Source organism: Syngnathoides biaculeatus, chromosome 19 (assembly GCF_019802595.1).
Source record: "Syngnathoides biaculeatus isolate LvHL_M chromosome 19, ASM1980259v1, whole genome shotgun sequence".
In the NCBI taxonomy this organism is placed as follows: domain Eukaryota; kingdom Metazoa; phylum Chordata; class Actinopteri; order Syngnathiformes; family Syngnathidae; genus Syngnathoides; species Syngnathoides biaculeatus.
Genome location: NC_084658.1, coordinates 7,835,155 through 7,858,523, shown reverse-complemented (window position 1 = coordinate 7,858,523; position 23,369 = coordinate 7,835,155). Strand labels below are relative to the sequence as shown.

Sequence of the window (23,369 nt, the reverse complement as noted above, 5' to 3'; positions counted from 1 at the left end):
CTCTGACCTTTGCCTTTTTCCGACCCCCCCGAAAGATGTCCCAGCAAAGCAGCAGCCAAGAGCTCTTCCAGGTCATGGCCCCCCTCTTCCAGAGCAATCCGTCCTTCAGGCAGGTGATGGCTGCCGCTTCCAGCCTGGTGTGCGGCTACACTGAGGGGGCTTTCTCCAGAGTGGCCTCCTTTAACTGGTACGAGGACAACAACTACAAAGCTTTTCTTGGCATCAGCAGTGGCAGCAGACAGGGCCAGCACACTTATGACAACAGTACCAGTAAGTAGAACTTGTCAAAATCTCAAATCTTTTGACAGTTTCACTGTGCTGAGATCACTGATTAAATGTTATTCAAAAGACAGTTAAGAGGCGCCTCTCAACCTTCATTGTACATGTACAAAACTGGGGCATAGCGGCTGGGATATATTGTGGTTGTCCATGACCACGCATTTCTCGTTCCACTTAAGTTGTCATTAATTATGTCAAAATATCCCTATAATGGATTGCAAAGCTTTCACACTCAGTGAAGAAAGTGGGAAAAAAAATTCTCTATTAGAAAGGTTATGTGCATGCATTGCGTGAACACTAACGTGGAGACCTCATTTTATCATGACATTGGAATGCATGGTCCATATAATATTCACTTTTTCCCCTCCAGCTCCTTTTTGCAATAATATGATGAACGAACTGGAATCCAACCCTGCCACTAGGATTGTGTGGCACTCCCTGAAACCCATATTGATGGGAAAGATCCTCTATGCCCCCGACTCACCTGCTGTCAGAATGATCGTAAGAAATGTAAGTCGCTTTGGCCGTAGCGTTTTGTTTAGTGTTGCCTGTAATGATGCAAGCACATGAATATAAAGATAAAATATATATAATTTTTTTGGTTTTTTTCCACTATTTTGCTCCCTTCTTGATTTTTCTGGAAAGTGCACAAAGCACGCTGCAGGGGACAATCCCTTTCCCCCCCTCAAAAGGGATCAGTTTTCCTCATGGCATGTCGCAGCCTTTGTGATTAGATGTATATACTTACTGGTCAAAACCCCTCAGGGGGCTGCCTGCTGTCATGGATGGCTTGGTCGCAATGGAGGAACACAAGCCGATCGGCCGGCGTGACTATGACACAGTCTACTGGCGCTGTGGCTTTTGTAGTGTTATGTAAGCATTGCAGTTTGGTGTGAAAGTCATGATCACACATGATGACCTTTGTTGGTGCCCCTTTTGTTCATTCATCCACTGCTTGGACCAAAAACCTCAGTCAAGCCAATTAATTTTTCAACATTACAAGAAAATCGAACTCACGTATGCAAAGAAATATGCATACGCTTACCTAGCAGCGGTGTAATAATTGATTATTCATTTAATTGAATGTTGGGGATTTTGTGGCTTGTGTGAAATTGATTTTTTGATTTTGTGTAATTGAGCACAATATTTGCTTGAAAGCAGCAAAGGCACCGTTTTTTTTTTTTCCGAGTCTCAACCTTAAGTTTGCGATTGTCAGAACATTATGACATGACATTTATTTATTATCAAAAGTATTACAGGAGATTAAGATAAAGAGATTATTCTTGAAATGAAAACATGAGCAAAACACAGTTTCTTTAATTTATCTACAAATAAAAAAAAAAGATTATTCATTTTCAATAAAGATAAAGAAGTTAAATGCCCAACTGTACTCATAAACTTCACAAAGCAGTCCTTTAATAACTTATATTCATCCCATTTAAAATATCCTAAAAATATTTCGGGGCCAATAGAAGTCGCAGGTTGCATAAGCTTTTTTTTCTTCCTTTTTTTAAAGTCAGAAAAAAACATTTCAAAATAATTTTACAGAATATATTTTACTAAAGATTTTTTTTTTAATGACTCTCTTCTTAGTTCATTTTCTGGGAGAATAATAAAAAAGTTGTTGTGTCTAAACAGTGCAACAGAGTATTTTGAGCACAAACGTAACCAAATATGGTTCTTTACCAGGGTTAATGCGATTCTGCTATTTTAGTGCTCAGCAGATTCAGGAGGGAATACGAGGTAATCTCAAAGGATATTTGGACCAAAAAAAATGTGATTATTTGTAAGAAATCTCTGTCCATAATGTTATGTAACAACTTAACAAATACGACCGATGAATAATTCCTTTTATGTCACATTAGCCATTAGACATCAGTCGCTTTCACTCATTGACTGAACAAGAACATGTTTGAGCATCAACCATGATACAGTTTGGCAATGTTTCACTTGAATAAATATATTCTGTGTACATTATACCTACTGAATGATCTCAAAAGGAATGTTTACTCAAGCCTTTGATGTCAATCACAACTCAGCAGTGTGTGTCAATGACTGTATGTGTTTACCACACCCAAACATGAAAGCAAATATGCATTTACTTCTGAGGTGGGAGACTTGAATGTGCACAAAGGCCACACTTGTTTGCACTATTCGATTTAAGTAATTAAGGAGCCACATTAATTGTTGGTTGTATTAATAAGTGACCTCAGGGAATCCCTCAACTTCGTCTTCTTCTGCTTTTGCCTGCGGTTTTCAACCACCTTGGGAATGAGTAATAACTCACTTGTGGGAACCGGACTAAGATTCCCTGGTCTGAGTGAATGCATTGGACCAACGGCCTCCATTGTCACCCTGCCTCCATTGTCCCCATTGTCACCCAAAATCAGACACACAGAAGAGGAAGGCGTTTAATTGGGTGTACTGTTGAGCACGTTTACCCCCCACTGGAGAAGACTGAATGTCAAAATAGCAAGAGGCGTTTGCTATTCACACGCGCACACAAAGCACTGTAGTTACACATATTTAGGATTTTAGCGATAAGCTTGCGGTAAATATTTGACATTTTGGCACAGGTTGTGTTTGTCGCACACTCTGTGGTTATCTGAAGCACATGGCTCACAGAAATTCTTTGTGTGAGAATGTGCGTGTTGTCTTTGCAAAGCCTGTTTGGGGAGAGAGTTCGGTGTGGGAATGTTATGTAGCAGAAGCTGAAGAGGACAGCGTGCAAGTATGGCAGTGTTGCACTCACATGTAGACTATGCATTATACAGTGTGTTTGCATATTAATACTCATGTTGAAAAAGAAACACTTTTAATTTTTGATTGACACATCTTACACTCATATCTCTCTTGTAGGCCAACAGTACATTTGAAGAGCTGCAAAGGCTGAAGACAATGGGGAAGGCTTGGGAGGAAGTGGCTCCACAGATTTGGTCTTTTTTCCAAGATGGAGTGCAAGTCAAAATGATACGGGTATGGGAATACAGTGCTGCATCGTCATGGCAATTATCGAAATAGTGACGCTTGCCTGCTAACCAGTGCTGGCCATGACCAAAATAATCACATGGTCTTCCATAATCTCTCAGGCATCATTCTAGTCTGAAAAAAACATATCTTGGCAAAATATCTCATTTGTGACTATCAAATACTGAATGTTTTCCAGAATTTATTAAAGGTGAATTTATGGACAAAAAAGCAGTGATACAACATTAATGGATTATGAATCCATGGGTGATCCCTAAATCCACAGCGGGGACACTGGAGGGGTTACTATGATATTCTGTAATGAATTAACCACTAATGTTAATTTGAAGCTCTAATCTACAACATTTATTGACACAGAAAAAGTTATTTTCATTAAAACACTCGAGAGGAGTGCAACTTGTCCACCCCTGTACCAGTAATTTAATGATGGATTTCTTGTCTTTCAATTCTAAAGGTTCCATTTCTGTTTCAGGACACGTTCCAGAATCCGTCAGTGATGGATTTTATCGACCGGAGTCTTGAGGAGGCTCCGTTCTCCACCAAACACATCCTCAACTTCCTACACAACGGTCCGCCAGAGGACCGGCTTCACGGCATGCCTGATTTTGATTGGCGGGATCTTTTCAACCTCACTGACCGTGTCATTCGGATGCTCAATCAATATGGAGATGTGAGAGCACTGTGATTTAAAAAAAAAAAAAAAAATTGTACTGTACCCTGGAAACCTTTGTTGCATCTGTGATTTTATGCTTTCTGAAGGTTCAGAAATAATCTACATTTAAAAATAAATGGGTGTGTGGGTGAAGACAGGTTTCCAGATTCAAATAATGAGTGGCCACCCACCTATTTGAACAGTTGACACTTCAATTCACCTGAAACTGTCACTTTCTTGGAGTGCTCCATTCATCTAATAATCCAAGTGAACACAGGCCCCTGTCACTTGTTGATTTCATTAGCCTGCTTGAAAGATCCCCGTTGTGCTCCATCTTTGACATGATGTGTGCGTTTGGATAAGTTGTCTTTTGCTTTGGCAATTTTTCCACGATCTACAAGACTTGGCAAACCCCAGGTGGGATCGGAGCCAGGCTAACAGATGAGCTGTCGACTCTCTTCTGTTTACTGCCGATGGAATGGAATGGAAGCCTTTCAAAAACAATAAAACAAAGCTTTGCAGACCTTCACTGGTGAAGGCTCTCCATAGCTAAGTGGGCCAATATATTTAAAACACCGTCCAAATCAGCCCCTTTCCCCCAGAGGGTTTATCGAGATGAGTGGGTCTATCCCACTGGGGGGTGGGGTGGGGTGGATGGCGCTCTTTGTTTTTGACCAAGTTAAAGCTTACAGCACTTGAGTGTGACAGGGCGAGTGGGAACGCCTCAGGTTGATTAGACACAGCTGTCACTTCACCCGCCATCTTTTATAGAGCGACTATAATGACGGTGGGTTTGAAGCGGAGTGGCTGGCTGGCTGCACGTCGGTGGCACGCATGCGAATTGCGCTGCACACTCTTTTAAGGAGGAGGAGGATACGCTGACAGCTTTAAGGACAGTGTATAAGAATGGCAATCAGTTGTCGCACATGTTTAATGCATGTGGAACTTTCTATATGGTGTTAATTGACACTGTGTCCTTGGTTGCCAGCAAATTGCATGGGTGTGGTACAGTATTTGGGGTTTTGCCTTTTTGCGTGGCAAACCTCCGCCAGGTGTCATGCTAATACACACCTTATTTCAAGGTATCGGGTACTCATGAAGACTGCAATGCAATGAAATCTGACATAATGTCCTCTTCACCTGTAGGTAGCACTTCACTGCAACAGTATGACACACTGGCTAATCATCACGTGTCAGAAGGAAAGACGTCTTTGTTCATAGTTACTGTCATCGTGTTAATTTTAATTATATGTATCAAATGTACTTGTGGTATTGGTATTCTACTCGTGTTTGGTGGATACTTGAGAGAAAGCTGGTGTTAGGGCTGAAGAAATGCGATATCCAACATCCGGAATGTGTATTGTGTGCGTGTGTATGTGTATTTATACAGTCAGTATTTATGACTGATAAAATGGTGCTTGTCTGTTGTTGCTCCTTTGTAAGATATGACTTTTCCCTTTGTCTTATCCAATTGTCTACCTCTCTCCTCCAGTGTGTAATCCTTGATAAATTTGTGGCCCTACCCGATGAGGACACCGTAACCTATCGGGCCTTGGACCTGCTCGAGGATGGCAAGTTTTGGGCAGGTCTCATCTTCGCTAATATGCACCCTTGGACCGTAAAAGTCCCACCTCATGTAAAGTTCAAGATTCGTATGGATATTGATGCCGTGGAGCGTACCAATAAAGTCAAAGACAGGTTAGAGTGGAGTTCATTAAAATTGTTTTGGTTTATTGTTGTAGAGGGTGGTAACATGCATCTCTGTCAGGTATTGGGATCCGGGCCCCAGAGCGGATCCGATGGATGACCTACGTTATGTTTGGGGGGGATTTGCTTATCTTCAGGACATCATAGAACATGGGATCATTCGGACTCAGACAGGGAAAGAGTGGCCATTGGGCATTTACCTGCAACAGATTCCCTACCCTTGTTATGTGGATGATCTGTTAGTAGAAATCACAAACACACAGACACACATTTCCATATTCAGCACAAAACTTTCATCTGTCTTATTGTTCATCTTTTTCATTTGTCCAGCTTCATGCTCACGCTGAACCGTTGCTTTCCCGTCTTCATGGTTCTGGCTTGGGTCTACTCCGTGTCCATGATAGTTAAAAGTATCGTCCTGGAAAAGGAGCTGCGTCTCAAGGAGACGCTCAAGGTGATGGGGGTCTCAAACGGCGTTATCTGGGCCACTTGGTTTATTGACAGCTTCCTCGTGATGGGTACCAGCACTGCTCTTCTTACAGTCATTATCATGGTGAGTAAACAAAGTCTCCCAAGTTCATGTTTTGGCTTGATCACAAAGTATCATCATGTGAACTCCCCTGGATATAATGGTAGGTGATAAATGATAGTTTCTTCTTTTTTTTTTTCTTTTAACCATGATCGTCACCTCTTATCACCTCCTAAATGACTCACTAAGAATGGCACGGTGGTTCTGTACGGACAGTACAGATTATTAACAAAATGACTGAATTACATGACATCATCGGAATTATGTCAACACCTGAGCAGGAATTGCCAATGATTAACGTTTGTGCCCAGTGAAAAGTGAACGTCATTCTCATAGTAAATCAAAACTACACGTCGTGTGCTGTAGGGACCTCTAGTGGCAATGTCCTGATCTTAGCATGGACTAGGATTTCTTTACCTCTCATGTCACTGTAAAGACAGTAAACAGTTTAATCTGATCTGATTTTATTTTAATGAAAACTGATGCTCAGGCCACTATTTGTAGTACGTTTAAAAATGAAGGGTGTCCGTTGGGATACAATACAGTCATTAATGACACTTTTCTTCTCTCATGTTGTTGCCAGTTTCGGGACTCATGTTAATTGACCCATACATGCAAAATATGCAATGTTGATTACATTGTGGAGTACAAATTTGAGTAACATCCATTGCTTGTTTCTGACTCCCTCTTACAGGGAGGAAGGGTACTTAACTACAGCAACCCCCTGATCCTCTTCCTCTTTCTGCTCACCTTCACCACGGCCACCATCATGCAATGCTTCCTCCTCAGCGTCTTCTTCAACCAAGCCAACCTAGCAGCAGCCTGCTGCGGAATCATTTATTTCGCCCTGTATCTCCCGCACCTGTTCTGCTTCGCTTGGCAAGACAGCATCACCAAAGACATGAAGATCCTGGGGGTATGCGCAACATCTGAATGCCTCCAAATTTACCAGATATTTCAAAAGTTATTTTCATGTTCGTTTAATGGACTGAATGTCTTGTTCCTCAGAGTCTAATGTCCCAAGTTGCTTTTGGTTTTGGGACCGAGTACCTATCCCGTTATGAGGAGCAAGGTCAGGGTCTACAATGGGACAACATCCAGACCAGTCCTCTGGAGGGAGACGAGTTCTCGTTCCTTACCTCTATCTGTATGATGGGCCTGGACACGGTCCTATATGCTGTACTTGCCTGGTACCTTGACAACATCTTCCCTGGTCAGTTTGCAAGACTGTTATTTGAGCTCGTACATAAAGAAAAGGCAATTGTGGATGTAGAAATAAGAATGAAATGTACTACTGCTTAAAACACAGGTCAGTATGGAATTGGCAGACCAGTTTACTTCCCCTTTATGCCCTGTTATTGGCTCAACACTGTCACTCCAGCTTCAGGTAGGCCTTTAACTATTCAAGCATTTCTACTTATGCACTTATCAATGATACAATATACACAATACTGGATAGAGAACAGAATACCCCCCCAAATTGTAACTGTCCTGTTCCGTTTAAAACTAAGCAGAAATCCATAGATGTGATGAAGACTCTTAAATGTGCTGGTGATAAATTAATTTGTTTCCCCCTACTACTGCTTGTCTTTAGACAACAATAAACATGAGGCCTCCAAGAAAGGATTTGAGAACATTGCTTTCGAGAATCAAGGGGGACAGGAGAAAAAAGATGACCCGGAAAACCATGACAAACCAGAAAATGTTGGGACAACTAGCACATGTGAACACGAAGATATGGTGGGGCTGGAAAACCAAAAGACAAATGGTATAATTTTTTTTTAACTTATATGCCATGTAGAATCACTAAGATAAGTGCAGAAGTACTCATATACATTACTTTTTTTATTTAATAAGCATCAACGTATCTGCTTATCATATCCTACTACTAATATAAAGGCATTATTTTGTTCACTTCTTTGTCATATTATTACCAGATTCATAGATCAGAACTTATCCTTGGAGTAGAATATTTGCACTTGCTGCCACATGTAGACTGACTCTGGTAGTTTCTCATTTCCACTAGGAAGTATTTTTTAAAAAATTACATTCCATTCCCCTGTTCTCATACTTATAAAAAGACTAGATGAAATGATGTATTTGTATTAGTTCAAAGCTAAGTATGGGATTATGAAAAAGTCTTTGAAATCATTTTTTCCCATTTCTGGAGGAAAAAAAAATGAGAGACATGAAAACATTCACACTTCACCACACCAACACCATTGCAATTTAGCCATTCAGAACCCTGAAGAGAGTTGTTTTTGGAAATCATACCAAAAACAATATGACTAAAGTTTATTTTAATTATAATACTTTATATTAAAGTTAACAAACTGATAAATTATGTCAAAGGCTTAAACAAAAAAATCTATGACCTTGCATGTGGAAGAATGGGCAAAATCGCATAGAGGTCCAGTTTTCAAGTGATGCTACAAACTGAAGATTGGAAAACATTTCATAACCTTGAGATACATATTTCCATTTCAAAATCTGCACTAACCTGATATTTCCATTGTTAGTATTGTGCCTTTTCCTACATCTTTGTGTTGTTGTACTGTCATAGCATTGTTATCACTGGCAACACTGTTCAGGGCAGGCATTCTTCGAGGCAGAACCATCTGACCTGGTGCGAGGCGTTTGTATCCAGAACCTTGTAAAGGTTTTCGGGGGTAGCTCTAGACCTGCTGTGAACGGCCTCACACTCAGCTTCTACGAGAACCAGATCACTTCCTTTCTTGGGCACAATGGGGCTGGCAAGACCACCACGATGTATGTGTTTCGCACGTATGCTGTGCATCCACTACGAACGTGCTTTGGAGTGGTGGCCGATTTGATCACGGTTCATCACCAAGCTCCTTTCTCTCTATCGTCTAGGTCCATCTTGACTGGTATGTTCCCTCCCACTTCAGGCACAGCTTCCATTTATGGAAAAGACATCCGCACGGACATGGACGCCATTCGTCTGACTTTGGGAATGTGCCCACAGCACAACACACTTTTTCAATAGTATGTAATTTACCGCCTCATTCAGGGGTGTTAAACTCATTTTCCATCGCAGGCCTCACTGTAGTTATGGTTCCCCTCTGGTGCCTCCTATGACTGTTAAAGTCATATATTATATGTATTCAAATTCAGTTTGAAGTGACATAGAAATTGTGACAACCAACTCACCCTAATATAAATATAGTTATTAGCAAATGCCAGGGACTGGGCCGGACCACAAATTGCAAAAATCTGTGGATAATCGAAAGCCCTTATAATTGCATTTTAAAAACTATATATACACTGTATAAATACTATATATACTGTTTTATACCAATATCTCGGAATAAACTGCCAATAAGCATTTTTGGGGTTGGTTTCCTCCCCCAAAAAGGAAAAAAATGCTCACAAACTGCAAAAAGCTGAATCCATGGAGTATTGGACGACAGGTATTTGGGGGTCCACTGTGCTATTATCCAATTAATTTTAAGAAAAGATTAACAGAAAAAAATCCTTGTAATATCTACATAAAGTTGACAAAATTTAAAATGTTCCAAAATGAGAAGAACCAATAATTTAGCAATGAAGATTAATCAGACATGCTTGTATTCCCCTAGTTAGCCATAAGAAATTGTGGCGGTGGAGACCTGATCAATACCTGTCACCTAACTGAATGAGTAATTACATTCGGCTCTCTGATATTTGATCTTGTATTTCATTTGCTCTGTCCAAAATATAGCACAGCATGACATAATAATGAATAATCCTATACTGAATAATATGTCCCTCTCTGCCTTTTGTGCCCCATCAGTATGACTGTTGCGGAGCATATCCTCTTCCACTCGTTGCTGAAAGGCCGTCCGATCGCGGAGGCTGAGGAAGAGGTGGAGAATATGCTCCGAGATCTCGGTCTACCGCACAAAAGAGATGAACTCACACAAAATCTCTCAGGTTGGTCAAGATATGGCGATGAACCACGTTGCACTATTTTTTTTATTTTACTTTAACTGACCAATCATGCATGGTATAGCCTACCTACAAATGTAATGCCCCTTTCATTCAGGGGGCATGCAGAGGAAGCTATCGGTCGCATTGGCATTTGTTGGCGGCGCAAAAGTGGTGATCTTGGATGAACCCACTTCTGGGGTGGATCCTTACTCCAGACGCTCCATTTGGGATCTGTTGCTCAAATACCGTGCAGGTAATATTGGTCCCTGCTGGACGGAATTGGTTAAAACATTCTAATAGCAATTTTACATACAGCTACAGCTGAAACACAGATATAGTTTTCTCGTTTTTCCCATTTCCACAGTCAAAAACGTTTCCTGCATCAACCAGTCATTCAGTGTCATGGTCAATGTCAGTGTCTCCCAGTTGAAAGAAAAACAATAAATTGAGAAATGTAGAAATAATGGAACTCAGCTCCTCCTATAAAGGGTAGCATGCTTATAGCTTTCAGCATCACTTTTCTGACTGACATAAGCTCGATCCGCCACGTTCGATGACCCTGACTCATATTACAACCCCGAGTAGAACAGCAATGTAAATTCCCAACCCTTCCGCTCCACCCCCCACACACTATCACTCCCTTTTTTCAGGTTGTACAGTGATTATGTCCACCCACCACATGGACGAGGCAGACCTGCTGAGCGACAGGGTCGCTATCATCTCTCAGGGCCGTCTCTACTGCTGTGGTTCCCCAATCTTTCTGAAGAATTCCTTCGGTGCTGGCTTCTATCTCACTCTTGTTCGCAGAATGAAATACACTCCAAAGATGGGTGAACCTGGAGCTGTATGTTTATAAGATACATATTGGACTCTGACTTTATGAAATAATGCATTTAGGTCTGTCAGAATTATTTTCTGGACAAACCATGCCCTCGTCTCTGCTTACACGTTGTCCTTTAGGATGGGGATGTCTGCGCAGAAAACTGCTCCTGCAAGTGCTCCAAGTGTTTGAAGTTTAAAGCAAATCAAGAGGAAGTTCAGAATCCAGACAGACAAATGGATGGTAAAGTCTGCTTTACCTGAATTCATCCCCTCAAAGCAGTCTGTCGCCAACTGGTTCAAACTGTTTAGTTTGTTCCCTTTCTATATTTGTGGAATGGAATTTGATCTCTGTCCAAAAAAAGTGTTTTGCATGGGATTGCAGCCAAATCCACTATGTGACCAATCTAGAACTACCTTGTGATTTTCCTATATAAGCCTGTCAGTCATCTGAATGACCTGGAACATTTCTTTTACTGGGAGGGCAAAATATGGAGTTTGCTATATTTGTACCGTATCAGTACAACTGCATCAAATATCTAAACTGTCATTTCCCAATGTACAGGTATGCGCCATTGTGCATTTAATAAGTAAAATTCTTAACACTTAATCACATATTTAATGTGGATTAGGAGTGGAATAAAATATCATTATCAATACGTCAAAAAAGCTCTCACTTATCAATAGATCTGGATCCAAGAAACAGAATTACATTTCTCAATCTAGATCGATCTACTGCCATTTGTTTTGTTGTTGTTTCGCTCATTCGTTACACTTATCAACTTACATTATCTATAGTTTAATGATCTGTTGAGATGATGGTGTATTTTTGTAATTATGTGTTTCAATTTTTTAATCTGTGGTGGCAAAATGTTCCATTAGTATTATAGTTTTATTCTTCTATTCCCACTCTTGGTCTCCATAGCTGTTCAATATTTTTGTTGTGTTTCTAACATAGAGTAGGGTTTAGCATATACTACACATTTAATCAATTTCAGATACATTATTACTTTTCAATCAAGATTTACTTTATTGAACTAATATTTTCAATCATCGGCCACTTCAGTCTCACTGCGTTGAATTTACATATTTCCTAGGGGTTGTGTGGCATTTCCCTTGGTATTCCGGCTTCCTCCATTTCACAAACATGTTCATTAGATTAATTGATTAAGACCCTAAATTGTTCATAGGTCTCAATATACTGGAAGTGTGAATGGTTGTCACCGAAAATTCCATTCTCGCCGGTGACCACCATGGGGCTAAGAAGTAAAGAACATTAATAGTAGGTAACCGATAGAGACTGAGAATTTAGAACTGTGTTTTTCATCTCCAGGTAACATTGAACGCATCACAGCCCTGGTGCATCATCACATTCCGCAAGGTCGCCTGATTGAGGCTATTGGCCAAGAGATGACCTATCTTCTTCCGAGTCATGACTTCCAACCGAGGGCCTATGCCAGCCTCTTTAGGGAGTTGGAGGAAACCCTGGAGGACATTGGCCTCAGCAGCTTTGGTGTGTCTGACACGTCTCTGGAAGAGGTAGGGAGATATGACAGGGATATGCCATACTTAAATTAGGTTGTCTTTAAAACATAAACCTCGATAGCATCGTGTTGCCGCTCATGCAGTTCGACTCATCTTAATCTGTGTGAAAAATAAGACTGTGTGAAAGCTTAGAGAAAAGTATTGTCTGGGATTTTAGGTGGTCCACACAGAAATACAGTACAGTGAGAGAAGGATGTCATGGCATTGCTAAAAATGAGGCCGTAACCAATCAGATTGCTTTGATGTAATCTCTGTGGTTTGAACTGTTTCTGTAATAGCAAGGCATTACTACAATATTGAGGAATATATTAACCATGACTGGAATTTATCCAGCATTCAACACATCTGAGAGAAATGCGTTATATTGTTTCATTAAACTGTGTATTATTTTGTACTGTTTGATTATACCTTTGTTTTTCTTGTAGATTTTCTTAAAAGTGACTGCTGATGGATATGCCTTCAACAAGAAATGCATTCAAGGTGTGAAAAATTGCTTTTACTAGTGTCTCTTCTCGATTGTTGTCCGCGTACTTCAATCCTTCTCCCATATAACTCGTTGTGTACCTCTCTTAGAAAATAAATCATTGCAGCAGATTTCTCGAGCTAGTCTCTGTGGATTCAACAGAGTGGCGATCGCTATGGAGCCACCTAAAGGTGACAGCAGCATTTGGCGTACAGCTCTGAGCAGATGCTGCTGCTTTAGCGGATAAAAGCATGCTGATGTGCTTTTGTATAAATTGAACTCGAATAAGGTTCACCAGCATTGGTAACATATTTTTGCTTTCAAACTTAGTTTCCTTATTTCATTAGCTTGGGTACCTGGATTGAACTTGCTGCACATCGTCGTAAATGCTTCGACCAGACCAACATGTTTAGCATTTAGCTTTCCAATTCCCGACCTCTGCTGCTTGGGTTGCTGGCCAGCCTTCTGTAGTCCGTCACAAATGTATCATGTGCAGATGTGTTACTTCACCTGAGCCCTGTGTTCCAGACTCAGACCAGCCCTCGGACATCAACCCCTGTGATGTTTCAGAAGGGAACGCAGGCCGGGGATCCTATCAGGTCAGAGGTCTGTGTCTTGCCTTCAAACAGTTCTTTGCACTGCTGATCAAGAGGTTGCACCACACAACGCGCTCCTGCAAAGACTTCTTTGCTCAGGTAACCTTGCCACCATTGCCCCAATTACATCTGGCATATGTAGCTTCCCCAAATGTTATTTTCATTTAATAGAAAATTGCAGTTCGGTTTTGAATTCATGTGTGTAGATAGAGGCAGGTCAACCAAGGGTTAAGCCTTTGTTGAACCACCCTGGGTTGAGTTCAACCTTCCTTTTCATTGAAGTATAGTGGTTCAAAATGTGTTTAGTTAAAGGGTTCTAAGTGATCTTCAATCTTTTCTGTCTCTGTGAGATTGTTTTACCAGCAAGTTTTGTTTTCCTGGCTCTGACATTCACGTTGATCGTTCCACCATTTGGGGAATATCCGAGCATGACTCTAAGTCCTTGGATGTATGGTCGACAGTACACCTTCTTCAGGTGAGATCGACGCTGTCCCCATTGCAAGGAGTCAAATAAATGTTTCTTCTGCTTGTTCCGTGGTTTTAGCACCCTGTGCATACGTACAAAAGAGCTCGTAGGACTGATCACCAAAACAAGTTTTTAACTACAAATATAGCATAATATTTAAGCATTGATGTTAACTTTCCAATAGAAAGCAGAGGAATTCTAATGTTAATTTGTCTTTGTCATGTTGTCACCTGGTCCACTGCAGTAATGAACGCCCTTTGGATCCCCGGATGAGACATTTTGGGGAAGTATTGCTGGACAGGCCAGGTTTTGGGACACGCTGCATGGCGGAAGAACCGCTGGCGTGAGTAAATGTCACTCTTTTACAGTGGACACATGATATTTAAAGACCTTTGTAGGGAGCATTGTGAATTAATCCCCTCCCACCTCCCCCTGCCGGCCTCATGGGTGACACAACAACAAAAACTTAGTTAATTGTCTATAAATTCCACTTGATCTTATAAACGTCACGCTTTTCTCTGTGCTCACCCACGTGGGTCGATTTCTTTCTCCGGCAGAGATTTCCCATGTAATAATATCACCACAGAGTGGGAGACTCTCCTGGTTAACCCTTCAGTGATCGAAATGCTGGCTGACCCCAAGTGGAACTCCTACAGACCGTCTCCAGACTGTCAGTGCAGCACAGACAGGAAACTCACCATGCTGCCCACATGCCCTGAAGGAGCTGGAGGTCTTCCACCTCCACAGGTACAAGGCTTAGGTCAGAGTACCCAGTCCTTCCTGAAAGTGAAAGTTTGACTTTACATCATTCTTTGTGCGTCAGAGAATTCAGTCAACAGGAGATGTTCTTGTGGATTTGACGGGTAGGAACATCTCGGACTACCTGGTGAAAACGTACCCCACTCTCATCAGAACTAGGTCTTTACTTCTTTACACTCAATGAAAATCTTACACAATGTCATAAAATCCTGAACTCAGATATAAGAATCTGCCTTCTCTTTTCAGCTTAAAAAGCAAATATTGGGTGAATGAGCAAAGGTAATCATATACTGTACATTTAATCTTAAATTGTTACTTGTATGTACTAGTACTGCACCCATTTCATTTTGCATTGTAGGCATTGGTGAAATAGTGTGCAGTACAGTTTGGATCAGCAAGTAGACAGTTGCAGGAATGCTAAGGATTTTGTCTGTGGTTTCCAGGTATGGAGGAATATCAGTCGGAGGTCAGCTTCCCGTTTTAGAGCTGCAGCCAAAGTTCATCCAGGATTCAGCAGCCCAACTGGGACAAATGTTTAATGTTACTGGGGTAAAGTCAATAAATTATTTGAGTCTGTTTCATATAATTTGATGAACACCAGTAAAGACACTAATCTAATTCATACATTCTTTTATGGGGCGTATATTTTATATGGTAAACTTCTCCCATGATGAAGCAGCCATTTGTAAAAAAAAAAAAAAAAAAAAAAAAAAAAAAAACAACAACCTCTGAAGACATGGGAAAACTATTAAGCAATGATAGAAAAATTCTATATATACACTCCAAAATGAAAAAAAATGTTTTGAAAATCATGAAACTTCCTTTGGAACATATCATGTTAGAGATTTTGGCATTAAAAGTTTGAAAAATAAGACTTTTGATTTTTTTTTTTTTCCCCCTGAGAAACAAATACCGCATTTTAATGGATTAAAGCTGCCAATAATTGATATGCTCATGTCAGTGAAATCAATTGATTTTCAAAAGAAAATTCAGTGGAACATATCTTAATGATTATTATTATTATTAAAGACCCATAGAATATTCTGGTATGGTGCATGTGCTGTATTTATTTGATCATTTGTCATCTATTTATTGTCCCCTTTACTTTCTATTCACTGGTATTGTAAAGTGCTTTTGCATCATTATTATTCGTTTTATTATTGTTGTTATTCAACTTCATTATTTCATTTCCCATCACTACTTAGTAAAGAGTTCTTGGATGGTGATAATGATGATGATGAAGAAGATTTTTGCTATTATTCATCGTTATCGTCATTATATCTTGCAGGGTGACCATTGTAAACAAACACTGAGGGAAATAGGGACATTCCTCCGGTACATGGAGACGCAGAACAATGTTAAGGCATGTAATGATTGTGATGTTCATGTATGGCAAGATTTATTGTTTAAGATTTATTTATTAGCTGCAGTCGAACTATGCGCAGGTATGGTACAACAACAAGGGCTGGCATGCCATGGTGTCTTTCATGAACGTGGCCAACAACGCCATCCTGCGCGCAAACCTGCCAAAGGGAACTAACTTGGATCAATTCGGGATCACGGCCATCAACCACCCTCTGAACCTCACCAAAGAGCAACTCTCAGAAATCACAGTGTGAGTCCACCGTGAGGCAAATTCACTACCCAAGGATGCGCTTGTTTTGAAGCTTTGCTGTTTTTTTCTTTTTCTTCCCCAGCTTGAACACATCGGTGGACGCAGTGGTGGCCATTTGCGTAATCTTCGCCATGTCTTTTGTCCCAGCTAGCTTTGTCCTCTATCTCATTCAGGAAAGGGTCACCCAGGCCAAACATCTTCAATTTGTCAGTGGTGTCAGCCCTCTCATCTACTGGATGGCCAACTTTCTCTGGGACATGGTAACAATCACAATACTTCAAAACCCATTCAGCTGGTCATCCCTATGATATTCCATTAAAAAAAAAAACACAAATGTAATTTGCTCGTATGTTAACAGGTGAATTACTCTGTCAGTGCACTGATGGTGGTGCAAATTTTTATCTTTTTTGATAAGAAGTGCTACACCTCGTCTACCAATCTGCAACCCCTCATTGCACTACTTATGCTTTATGGGTAGGTGAACATGCATAATAATGAAATATAGATTATTTTAACAATACATTGTAATAGATATTACATTCATTGTGTTACATGTAATAATGTATTGAGAGGTAAGCACAGGTTAATTACTTGAAAAAGGAATGATATTAGAAACATTTAAAGGGCACAATGCAGTTCTAACCCACTGTTACAAATGAGGTATGTGTGAGTACTGGTACCAGGTACAAGTATCAAGCAATACTGGCTCACTTACTTATACTGCCATTGTGTTAACTGAAAAGGTATGTATTAAAATACTAGTGGTATCAATACTTTGTATATATGAGTGAGTACTCGAGAATGATTGGTGTCAATCTGAGAAAGTGGTATCGAACATCTTGATTACAAATACAGGAATGTGTTAAATTAATGTACTGTACATTAACGACGTCAGGTTCAAAAGTGGCCATTATTGTCTTTTTAAAAGGAATATGTTTAATATTGTCCTCAGAATAGGTCATTTTGGACCTAACTACTAACTTAGTCCATGGGCTCTTAAAAAAAAAAAAAAAAAAAAAGCATGTTTGAAATCAAATCAAGTTGTAATTTGGTGAAGTAATTTCCGCCACTCGTTTTCTCAGCTGGTCCGTCACCCCCATGATGTACCCAATGTCCTACATGTTCAGCGTCCCCAGCACAGCCTACGTGTCTTTGTCATGCATCAACCTCTTCATAGGCATCAACAGCAGTGCCATCACCTTCATCCTTGACCTTTTTGAAGGAACCAGTGTAAGAACAAACAACTGTAAACTCAATCTTCCAAGCGTTTTATCACTTTTTAACATGTGCTGGGTTGTTGTCAAGGCTTTATACAAATTCAACCAGCTGTTGAAGACTGTGCTGCTCATCTTCCCTCATTACTGTCTGGGTCGAGGCCTCATTGACATGGCCATCAACCAGGCAGTGACTGATATCTTCACTCGCTTTGGTAATTTACTGTACCTTACCTTAGTAACTGCCAAATGAGCCAATTTTTATTGGATTAACCCCCCCCCTGCCCCCCCAAGCAAGTTTTTTTTCATTCGTTTAAAGGGTCAAAAGTCTCAGAATCAGTTGAACAAACACACAAAAAAGGACTTTTGATAACTTTTCAAAGCCAAACAATTAAAGTAAAATATTCGTGGATGTCCAACCTAGCGTTGTACTGATTTTGCAGTACTTAATAATAAGTACTAATAAGTAATAAGTAATAATAAAACAGCAAATAGTTGCTAGTCTGCTGTGTGAAGGTAAAAAAATCCAACAGTTTCTCGTGGGGTTGACTTGAAGTGTTTCTTTAGGTGAGGATCACAGCCTAGACCCCTATAACTGGGACTTCATTGGGAAGAATCTATTCTGCATGGCAGTTGAGGGTTTCATCTATTTCACCTTGAACATTTTCTGTCAGTATCGCTTCTTCCTGGATCGTTGGTAAGCTTTCAAGACCTTGAACCTATATCAAATATGTTTGTGCATTTTTTTTCCAAGAAGATTCAGGAGCCAACTAAAGCCTACAAATAGTTAATGTAGATCTAATCCTTCCACAATAGTCCAATTGAGTTAATTTTATGTGCTCCATTAACAGGATACCAGATGGCCCAAAGCCTTCTATTCTGGATGAAGACTTGGATGTGGCTGAGGAAAGAGAGAGGATCTACAAAAGCAGGAAAACAAACGACATTTTACATGTGTGCAATCTTTCAAAGGTGAGATATTTTTGATTTCTATAAATTTGATTTAATTTTGTCCTCTAAAAATGGCGCCACGGTGGAGCAGCAGGTTAGACCATCTGCATCACAGTTCTGAGGACCGGGGTTCAAATCCCGGCCCCGCCTGTGTGGAGTTTGCATGTTTTCCTTGTACCTATGTGGGTTTTCTCCAGTTTCTTCCCAGATACCAAAAGTATGCATTAGTGGGACACTCTAAATTCCCCCCAGGTGTAAACATGAGTGTGACTGGTTTTTCTGCGATTGGCTGGCATCCACTTTAAAGGATAATGGATGGATCCATGGATTTAAACATTTGAATAGGGGTATTACGTAACCTTGAACTGTAATTAACGTCTTTACTCAGTGCTGTAGTTCTCACTCCCTCTGTTTTAAATTTTATTCTCAGTGTCATCATATCCATATTTTTGCTCTTGTCTTCTCCTAACTAGATATACACAGGAACCATGATTCCCGCAGTGGATCGAATCTGTGTTGGCGTATCACCAGGAGAGGTTTGAATAGGATAAAAAAAAAACAACCAATACACTTCACGTCTTGTATTGTACTGTATTTTATGATTTTCTTGATTTTTTTTTTTTTTTTTTTTTTTTTTTTTTTTTTTAAGTGTTTTGGTCTCTTGGGAGTAAATGGTGCCGGGAAGACCACCACATTTAAGATGTTAACTGGAGACATTGATGTAACGACAGGAGATGCCTCAATTGCTGGACACAGGTTTGTTGTATCCAGAGAAATGAGAAGACCTGAGTATCACGTGAAAGAAGTTGTCTGTATTTGTGTATTTTTCTGTTTGTGTTTATTTTTGCTCTCACTGACATTTGTAGCACCTATTTTAAACGAGATACAGTATATTGTTGCTGTTTTTACAGTACATGAGAAATTTTGAGGGTTTTTTTTAGAGATTCAATGTTACTGAAAGGCAGTCACAGTTAAATTTTAGATGATGGGTTTTGTTAAACAACTGTTATAGTACATAAATGATAAATAATAATTCATAGATTTTTATCAAATATTCAGTAGCTATATACTATTACTCTGCTTAATATTTGGCTGTATTTTCATGTACAGTATTTCAGCTGGCATTGCACGATTACAGTCTTATAAATTCATTGACCGGATCAGTTCCCGTCAAACATGAGTGAATGTGTTTATCTATCTATCTATCTATCTATTTATTTATTTATTTTTACCCTCTCAGCATTTTGACCAACATCTTGGACGTCCATCAGAACATGGGTTACTGCCCCCAGTTTGACGCCATCGATGAACTTCTGACAGGAAGAGAACACCTTCACCTCTATGCTCGCCTCCGCGGGGTACCGGAGGCTGAGATCAGCAGGGTGAGACGGAGCTTGAATTAACACCGCCATACATGGCGAATTCTAGGTCATCACTCAAAGGATGCCTATTACTAATTTACATAAATTAGAAAAGAGTTATAATTTGTACCTTTCTTAATACTGTATTTTTTTTTTTTTTACTGAAATCAACATGTTCTCTTCTTACTCAAGTTAGCTGGACATTCTTTCACTTCTTTCTCCCTCGCGCTCTTGACTAAAAAAAAACAAAACCATTTTTCCTGTATGTCCCCTTTAATGTAAAATAGTCATTACTCACGTTGCCATTCATCTTGAATGATCTAGATGTGATTGTACAGATTGCTGAGTGGGCCATTCAAAAGCTGGGTCTGTCCGAGTACGCGGGGCAAAGTGCTGCGACCTACAGCGGAGGAAACCGCAGGAAACTGTCCACAGCCATTGCCATGATTGGCTGCCCCGCTCTGGTGTTGCTGGTGAGCCCCAAAGACACAATCGTGATCTCAAGAGTCGTGAGAACGATATTTTTCTATATGATTACATGTGTTTCTTTGTGGACTGCAAGGATGAACCCACAACAGGGATGGACCCACTTTCAAGACGCTTCCTCTGGAGCTCCATTGTGAGTGTGATCCGGGACAGACGAGCCGTTGTTCTCACATCACACAGGTAGATATCGACCGGGAATGTGTATATTCAAGTGCGTTGGTGGACAAAGAATTCCTAATAATCGCTGTCCCTTTGCAGCATGGAGGAATGCGAGGCACTGTGCACACGTTTAGCCATCATGGTTAATGGCTCGTTCAAATGTCTGGGAACCATCCAGCAACTGAAATACAAGTTGGTCTTTTTTTTTTTTTTTAAGTTGTAATCCTCTTACCTCTTACACAATATTGTCTATATATTGAGTAGGTCCTTGTTTAGTGTGGGTGTTAGGTTCTCGAAACCCTTGCAATAAATGAAATCTGCAAGGTATAGACCAATTGTTTACTTTATTACTGCATACATTTTATAAGTTTTATATTTGCAGTTCAATGCCAATATGTGACTTTTCAGAGGTGCAGGTATTTTAATTGTCCACTTGAGGTCAGCATCCACACAATCATGAGCACATGCCTATTCAAGGTGGATATGTTCTGCTTATGTGATGTGAACAACAGCCCATGTGGGCATTATGACCACAGGCGATTCCCAGCCTTAAGCATTGGACCATTTATCAAACCGGTGGTCCTGGCAATACAGTCAGTGAAAAGCATATAAATAACAAAGCCAATATCGCTAACTATGTCTACACTGCCGATGGACAGGGGTTTACTGTAGCACTGCAGCTTTGAATTACTTGATTTGTCTAATGATTAAACAGATTTGGTGATGGCTATGTGGTGACCATGAAGATAAGGGCCTCCAAGGCTGGCAGCGCACCGGATCTGAACCCGGCCGAAGCCTTCATGGAGAGTACCTTCCCTGGCTGTATCCAGAGAGAAAAACATTACAACACCCTCCAGTACAAGATCGCCTCGTCGTCCCTTGCGAGGATCTTTCAGATGGTTCTTGCTAACAAAGAAAAGCTCAACATCGAGGACTACTCAGTATCACAGACAACTCTTGATCAGGTAAATCACAGTCAGAAAAAATATAAATTTGGAATATTTTATTTTCATTCTAATACATGTCTTTGGTTGTTATAGGTCTTTGTGAATTTTGCCAAGCAGCAGTCAAGAGAGGATGATGTGATTGTTTTGCATCCAAAAGCCGCAGGGGCCCAGCAAAGCGATCACGGCAGCCCGGTTAAGAGATTAAGGAAATGAACTTTGATTATTTGGTTCATTTCAGGGAGCTGCCGTAATTGATGACACTGGCGTGCAAAGATGATCTGGTGATTTGGAATACAGTACTCAAAATCTGTCAGCAGAGCCTCAGGACATTGTATTTATTTCACTGGTCCGAATCAATTGTTAATTTTGTAAACTTGTCATCCCCCACATGACAAACAAGCCAAGCAAACTCAAACACAAGATAAGTTCATAGTGATGGCCAACCAGTATGTACAGGTTTTTTTTTTTTTTTTTGGGGGGGGGGTTGTTTCAGTTCATCATACTCAGTAAAAATATCATAATTGTTAATTCTCATACTGCTAATATGCTGCTATACTGCTAATCACAACTGTACCCCATCACATCTCGCTTGTTAAATGCAGTTTGCCACTGTGGCAAACCTTAAAATGCCTTTCGTTGCATTGCTTCCAATGTTCAGCTTCACCTTTTTTTTTTTTTTGTAGTTAAAATTATTGAAAAAGTTAGCGATAATGTGCCTACAATTAGATGCTCGTTTGCTCACCTCATACGCCTTGTGAGCTAAAAACAGCTCTAGATTCTGGACAATGGCCATGACTGAGTAATAACATGTCAATAAGAGGGAGATTTTTAAAGGAGGTTTTGGTCCTCTGTATGTAATGTTTCAACTTCTGATGCCAAGCCTGTTTTCTTTTGTTGTTGTTTTTGCCTTCCTTAAACCAGCACTTATGGCGTATAGAGAATTCTTAGCACTTTATCGATGCATCATTCAAGCTTTTTTACATAGAGGTTGGCTATATTTAGAAACAAATTCAAATGTGCAGAAACTAATTGTTTCAATAACCTTGCTGCTATTCAGGGCTTCTGAGCAACCTTTTTTTTCTGCTGTCATAGAAGTAACTTTGCTAAACATTTGTAATGTTTTGAAAACCTTTTTATTTTCTTCAGAACACAATACTGTACATTTACTATTATTGAAAAAATAAATCAGGCATGTCATGGGACGAGCTCACAAATCCATATTTTCCAAGCCCTCTGTTCTCAACTCAACTTTTTTTTTTTTTTGTAAAGCATTGGACTGAATACCCCATGCCTCAAATGTGACTACTGCAGTTAACTTAAACCTCACCGAACTTCTCACGCACATTTGTGTTCGGATGAAAATGCACAGCTAACCCTACAGTACAACTAGCTTTTAAATAGCGCATATAAAATGCTAAACAAGTGATGTCTTTAGTTTTCATTCATACATCAACATTAGATGGATATGGGGGAAATGAGTCTCAAGCCGTCTGGAAGTTCATTCGCATATATTAACATACAGCGCCCCCTAGAGAGCAAAAACGTTTGTACAGAACTCCAACCTGATACATTTATGGGTGGGTGACTTGAGTTACATCATCACAGCCCACCTAATTGCTTTATGTAGAATCACGATCTTTTTAAAAGTCAACTTTTGCATTAAAGTGCACAACTGTGCAAGTTTGTGACAGTGGACATTTGGCTGAAACTTCAGGATGATTTTAAACTGGCAATTAATCTGTACGTATTAAATTTCCACGTTTTATCCACTTCTGTGTTATTGAAACACTCAAAGGGAATATCCATTTCCCCCAATTTGATTTCAGTTTTATTAATTTACAAGTGGTGCCGTCGGAAACTCCTCGGCTTTTTCCACCCGAAAAAAACTTATGACGTCATAGAC

At 40.1% G+C, this 23,369-nt stretch overlaps 1 protein-coding gene across 4 annotated transcripts in view; it reads left to right on the top strand.

Annotated features, from left to right (window-relative positions):
* abca4a (ATP-binding cassette, sub-family A (ABC1), member 4a) overlaps window positions 1–22,693 on the top strand; it is a 32,302-nt gene extending 9,609 nt beyond the window's left edge. For 2 of the 4 annotated variants that reach the window (XM_061804834.1, XM_061804835.1), the window contains 43 exons: window positions 36–270; window positions 650–789; window positions 3,139–3,255; window positions 3,740–3,937; window positions 5,412–5,617; window positions 5,688–5,864; window positions 5,957–6,179; window positions 6,850–7,071; window positions 7,164–7,368; window positions 7,465–7,542; window positions 7,750–7,923; window positions 8,747–8,924; window positions 9,030–9,161; window positions 9,949–10,088; window positions 10,201–10,338; window positions 10,736–10,929; window positions 11,046–11,148; window positions 12,238–12,443; window positions 12,875–12,929; window positions 13,023–13,103; window positions 13,441–13,607; window positions 13,859–13,983; window positions 14,219–14,317; window positions 14,532–14,721; window positions 14,798–14,892; window positions 14,980–15,012; window positions 15,177–15,282; window positions 16,022–16,096; window positions 16,179–16,348; window positions 16,431–16,608; window positions 16,707–16,822; window positions 17,431–17,578; window positions 17,654–17,777; window positions 18,130–18,259; window positions 18,414–18,534; window positions 18,987–19,049; window positions 19,163–19,269; window positions 19,754–19,895; window positions 20,213–20,347; window positions 20,437–20,540; window positions 20,619–20,711; window positions 21,235–21,484; window positions 21,560–22,693. In XM_061804834.1, the coding sequence (XP_061660818.1) occupies window positions 36–270; window positions 650–789; window positions 3,139–3,255; window positions 3,740–3,937; window positions 5,412–5,617; window positions 5,688–5,864; window positions 5,957–6,179; window positions 6,850–7,071; window positions 7,164–7,368; window positions 7,465–7,542; window positions 7,750–7,923; window positions 8,747–8,924; window positions 9,030–9,161; window positions 9,949–10,088; window positions 10,201–10,338; window positions 10,736–10,929; window positions 11,046–11,148; window positions 12,238–12,443; window positions 12,875–12,929; window positions 13,023–13,103; window positions 13,441–13,607; window positions 13,859–13,983; window positions 14,219–14,317; window positions 14,532–14,721; window positions 14,798–14,892; window positions 14,980–15,012; window positions 15,177–15,282; window positions 16,022–16,096; window positions 16,179–16,348; window positions 16,431–16,608; window positions 16,707–16,822; window positions 17,431–17,578; window positions 17,654–17,777; window positions 18,130–18,259; window positions 18,414–18,534; window positions 18,987–19,049; window positions 19,163–19,269; window positions 19,754–19,895; window positions 20,213–20,347; window positions 20,437–20,540; window positions 20,619–20,711; window positions 21,235–21,484; window positions 21,560–21,679 (6,093 nt within the window). In that variant the 3' untranslated portion in view covers window positions 21,680–22,693. Of the gene's footprint in view, window positions 1–35; window positions 271–649; window positions 790–3,138; window positions 3,256–3,739; window positions 3,938–5,411; window positions 5,618–5,687; window positions 5,865–5,956; window positions 6,180–6,849; window positions 7,072–7,163; window positions 7,369–7,464; window positions 7,543–7,749; window positions 7,924–8,746; window positions 8,925–9,029; window positions 9,162–9,948; window positions 10,089–10,200; window positions 10,339–10,735; window positions 10,930–11,045; window positions 11,149–12,237; window positions 12,444–12,874; window positions 12,930–13,022; window positions 13,104–13,440; window positions 13,608–13,858; window positions 13,984–14,218; window positions 14,318–14,531; window positions 14,722–14,797; window positions 14,893–14,979; window positions 15,013–15,176; window positions 15,283–16,021; window positions 16,097–16,178; window positions 16,349–16,430; window positions 16,609–16,706; window positions 16,823–17,430; window positions 17,579–17,653; window positions 17,778–18,129; window positions 18,260–18,413; window positions 18,535–18,986; window positions 19,050–19,162; window positions 19,270–19,753; window positions 19,896–20,198; window positions 20,348–20,436; window positions 20,541–20,618; window positions 20,712–21,234; window positions 21,485–21,559 lie in introns of those variants that run through there. The other 2 variants (XM_061804836.1, XM_061804837.1) reach the window with 2 other exon arrangements.
* The last annotated feature ends 676 nt before the right edge of the window (window positions 22,694–23,369 follow it).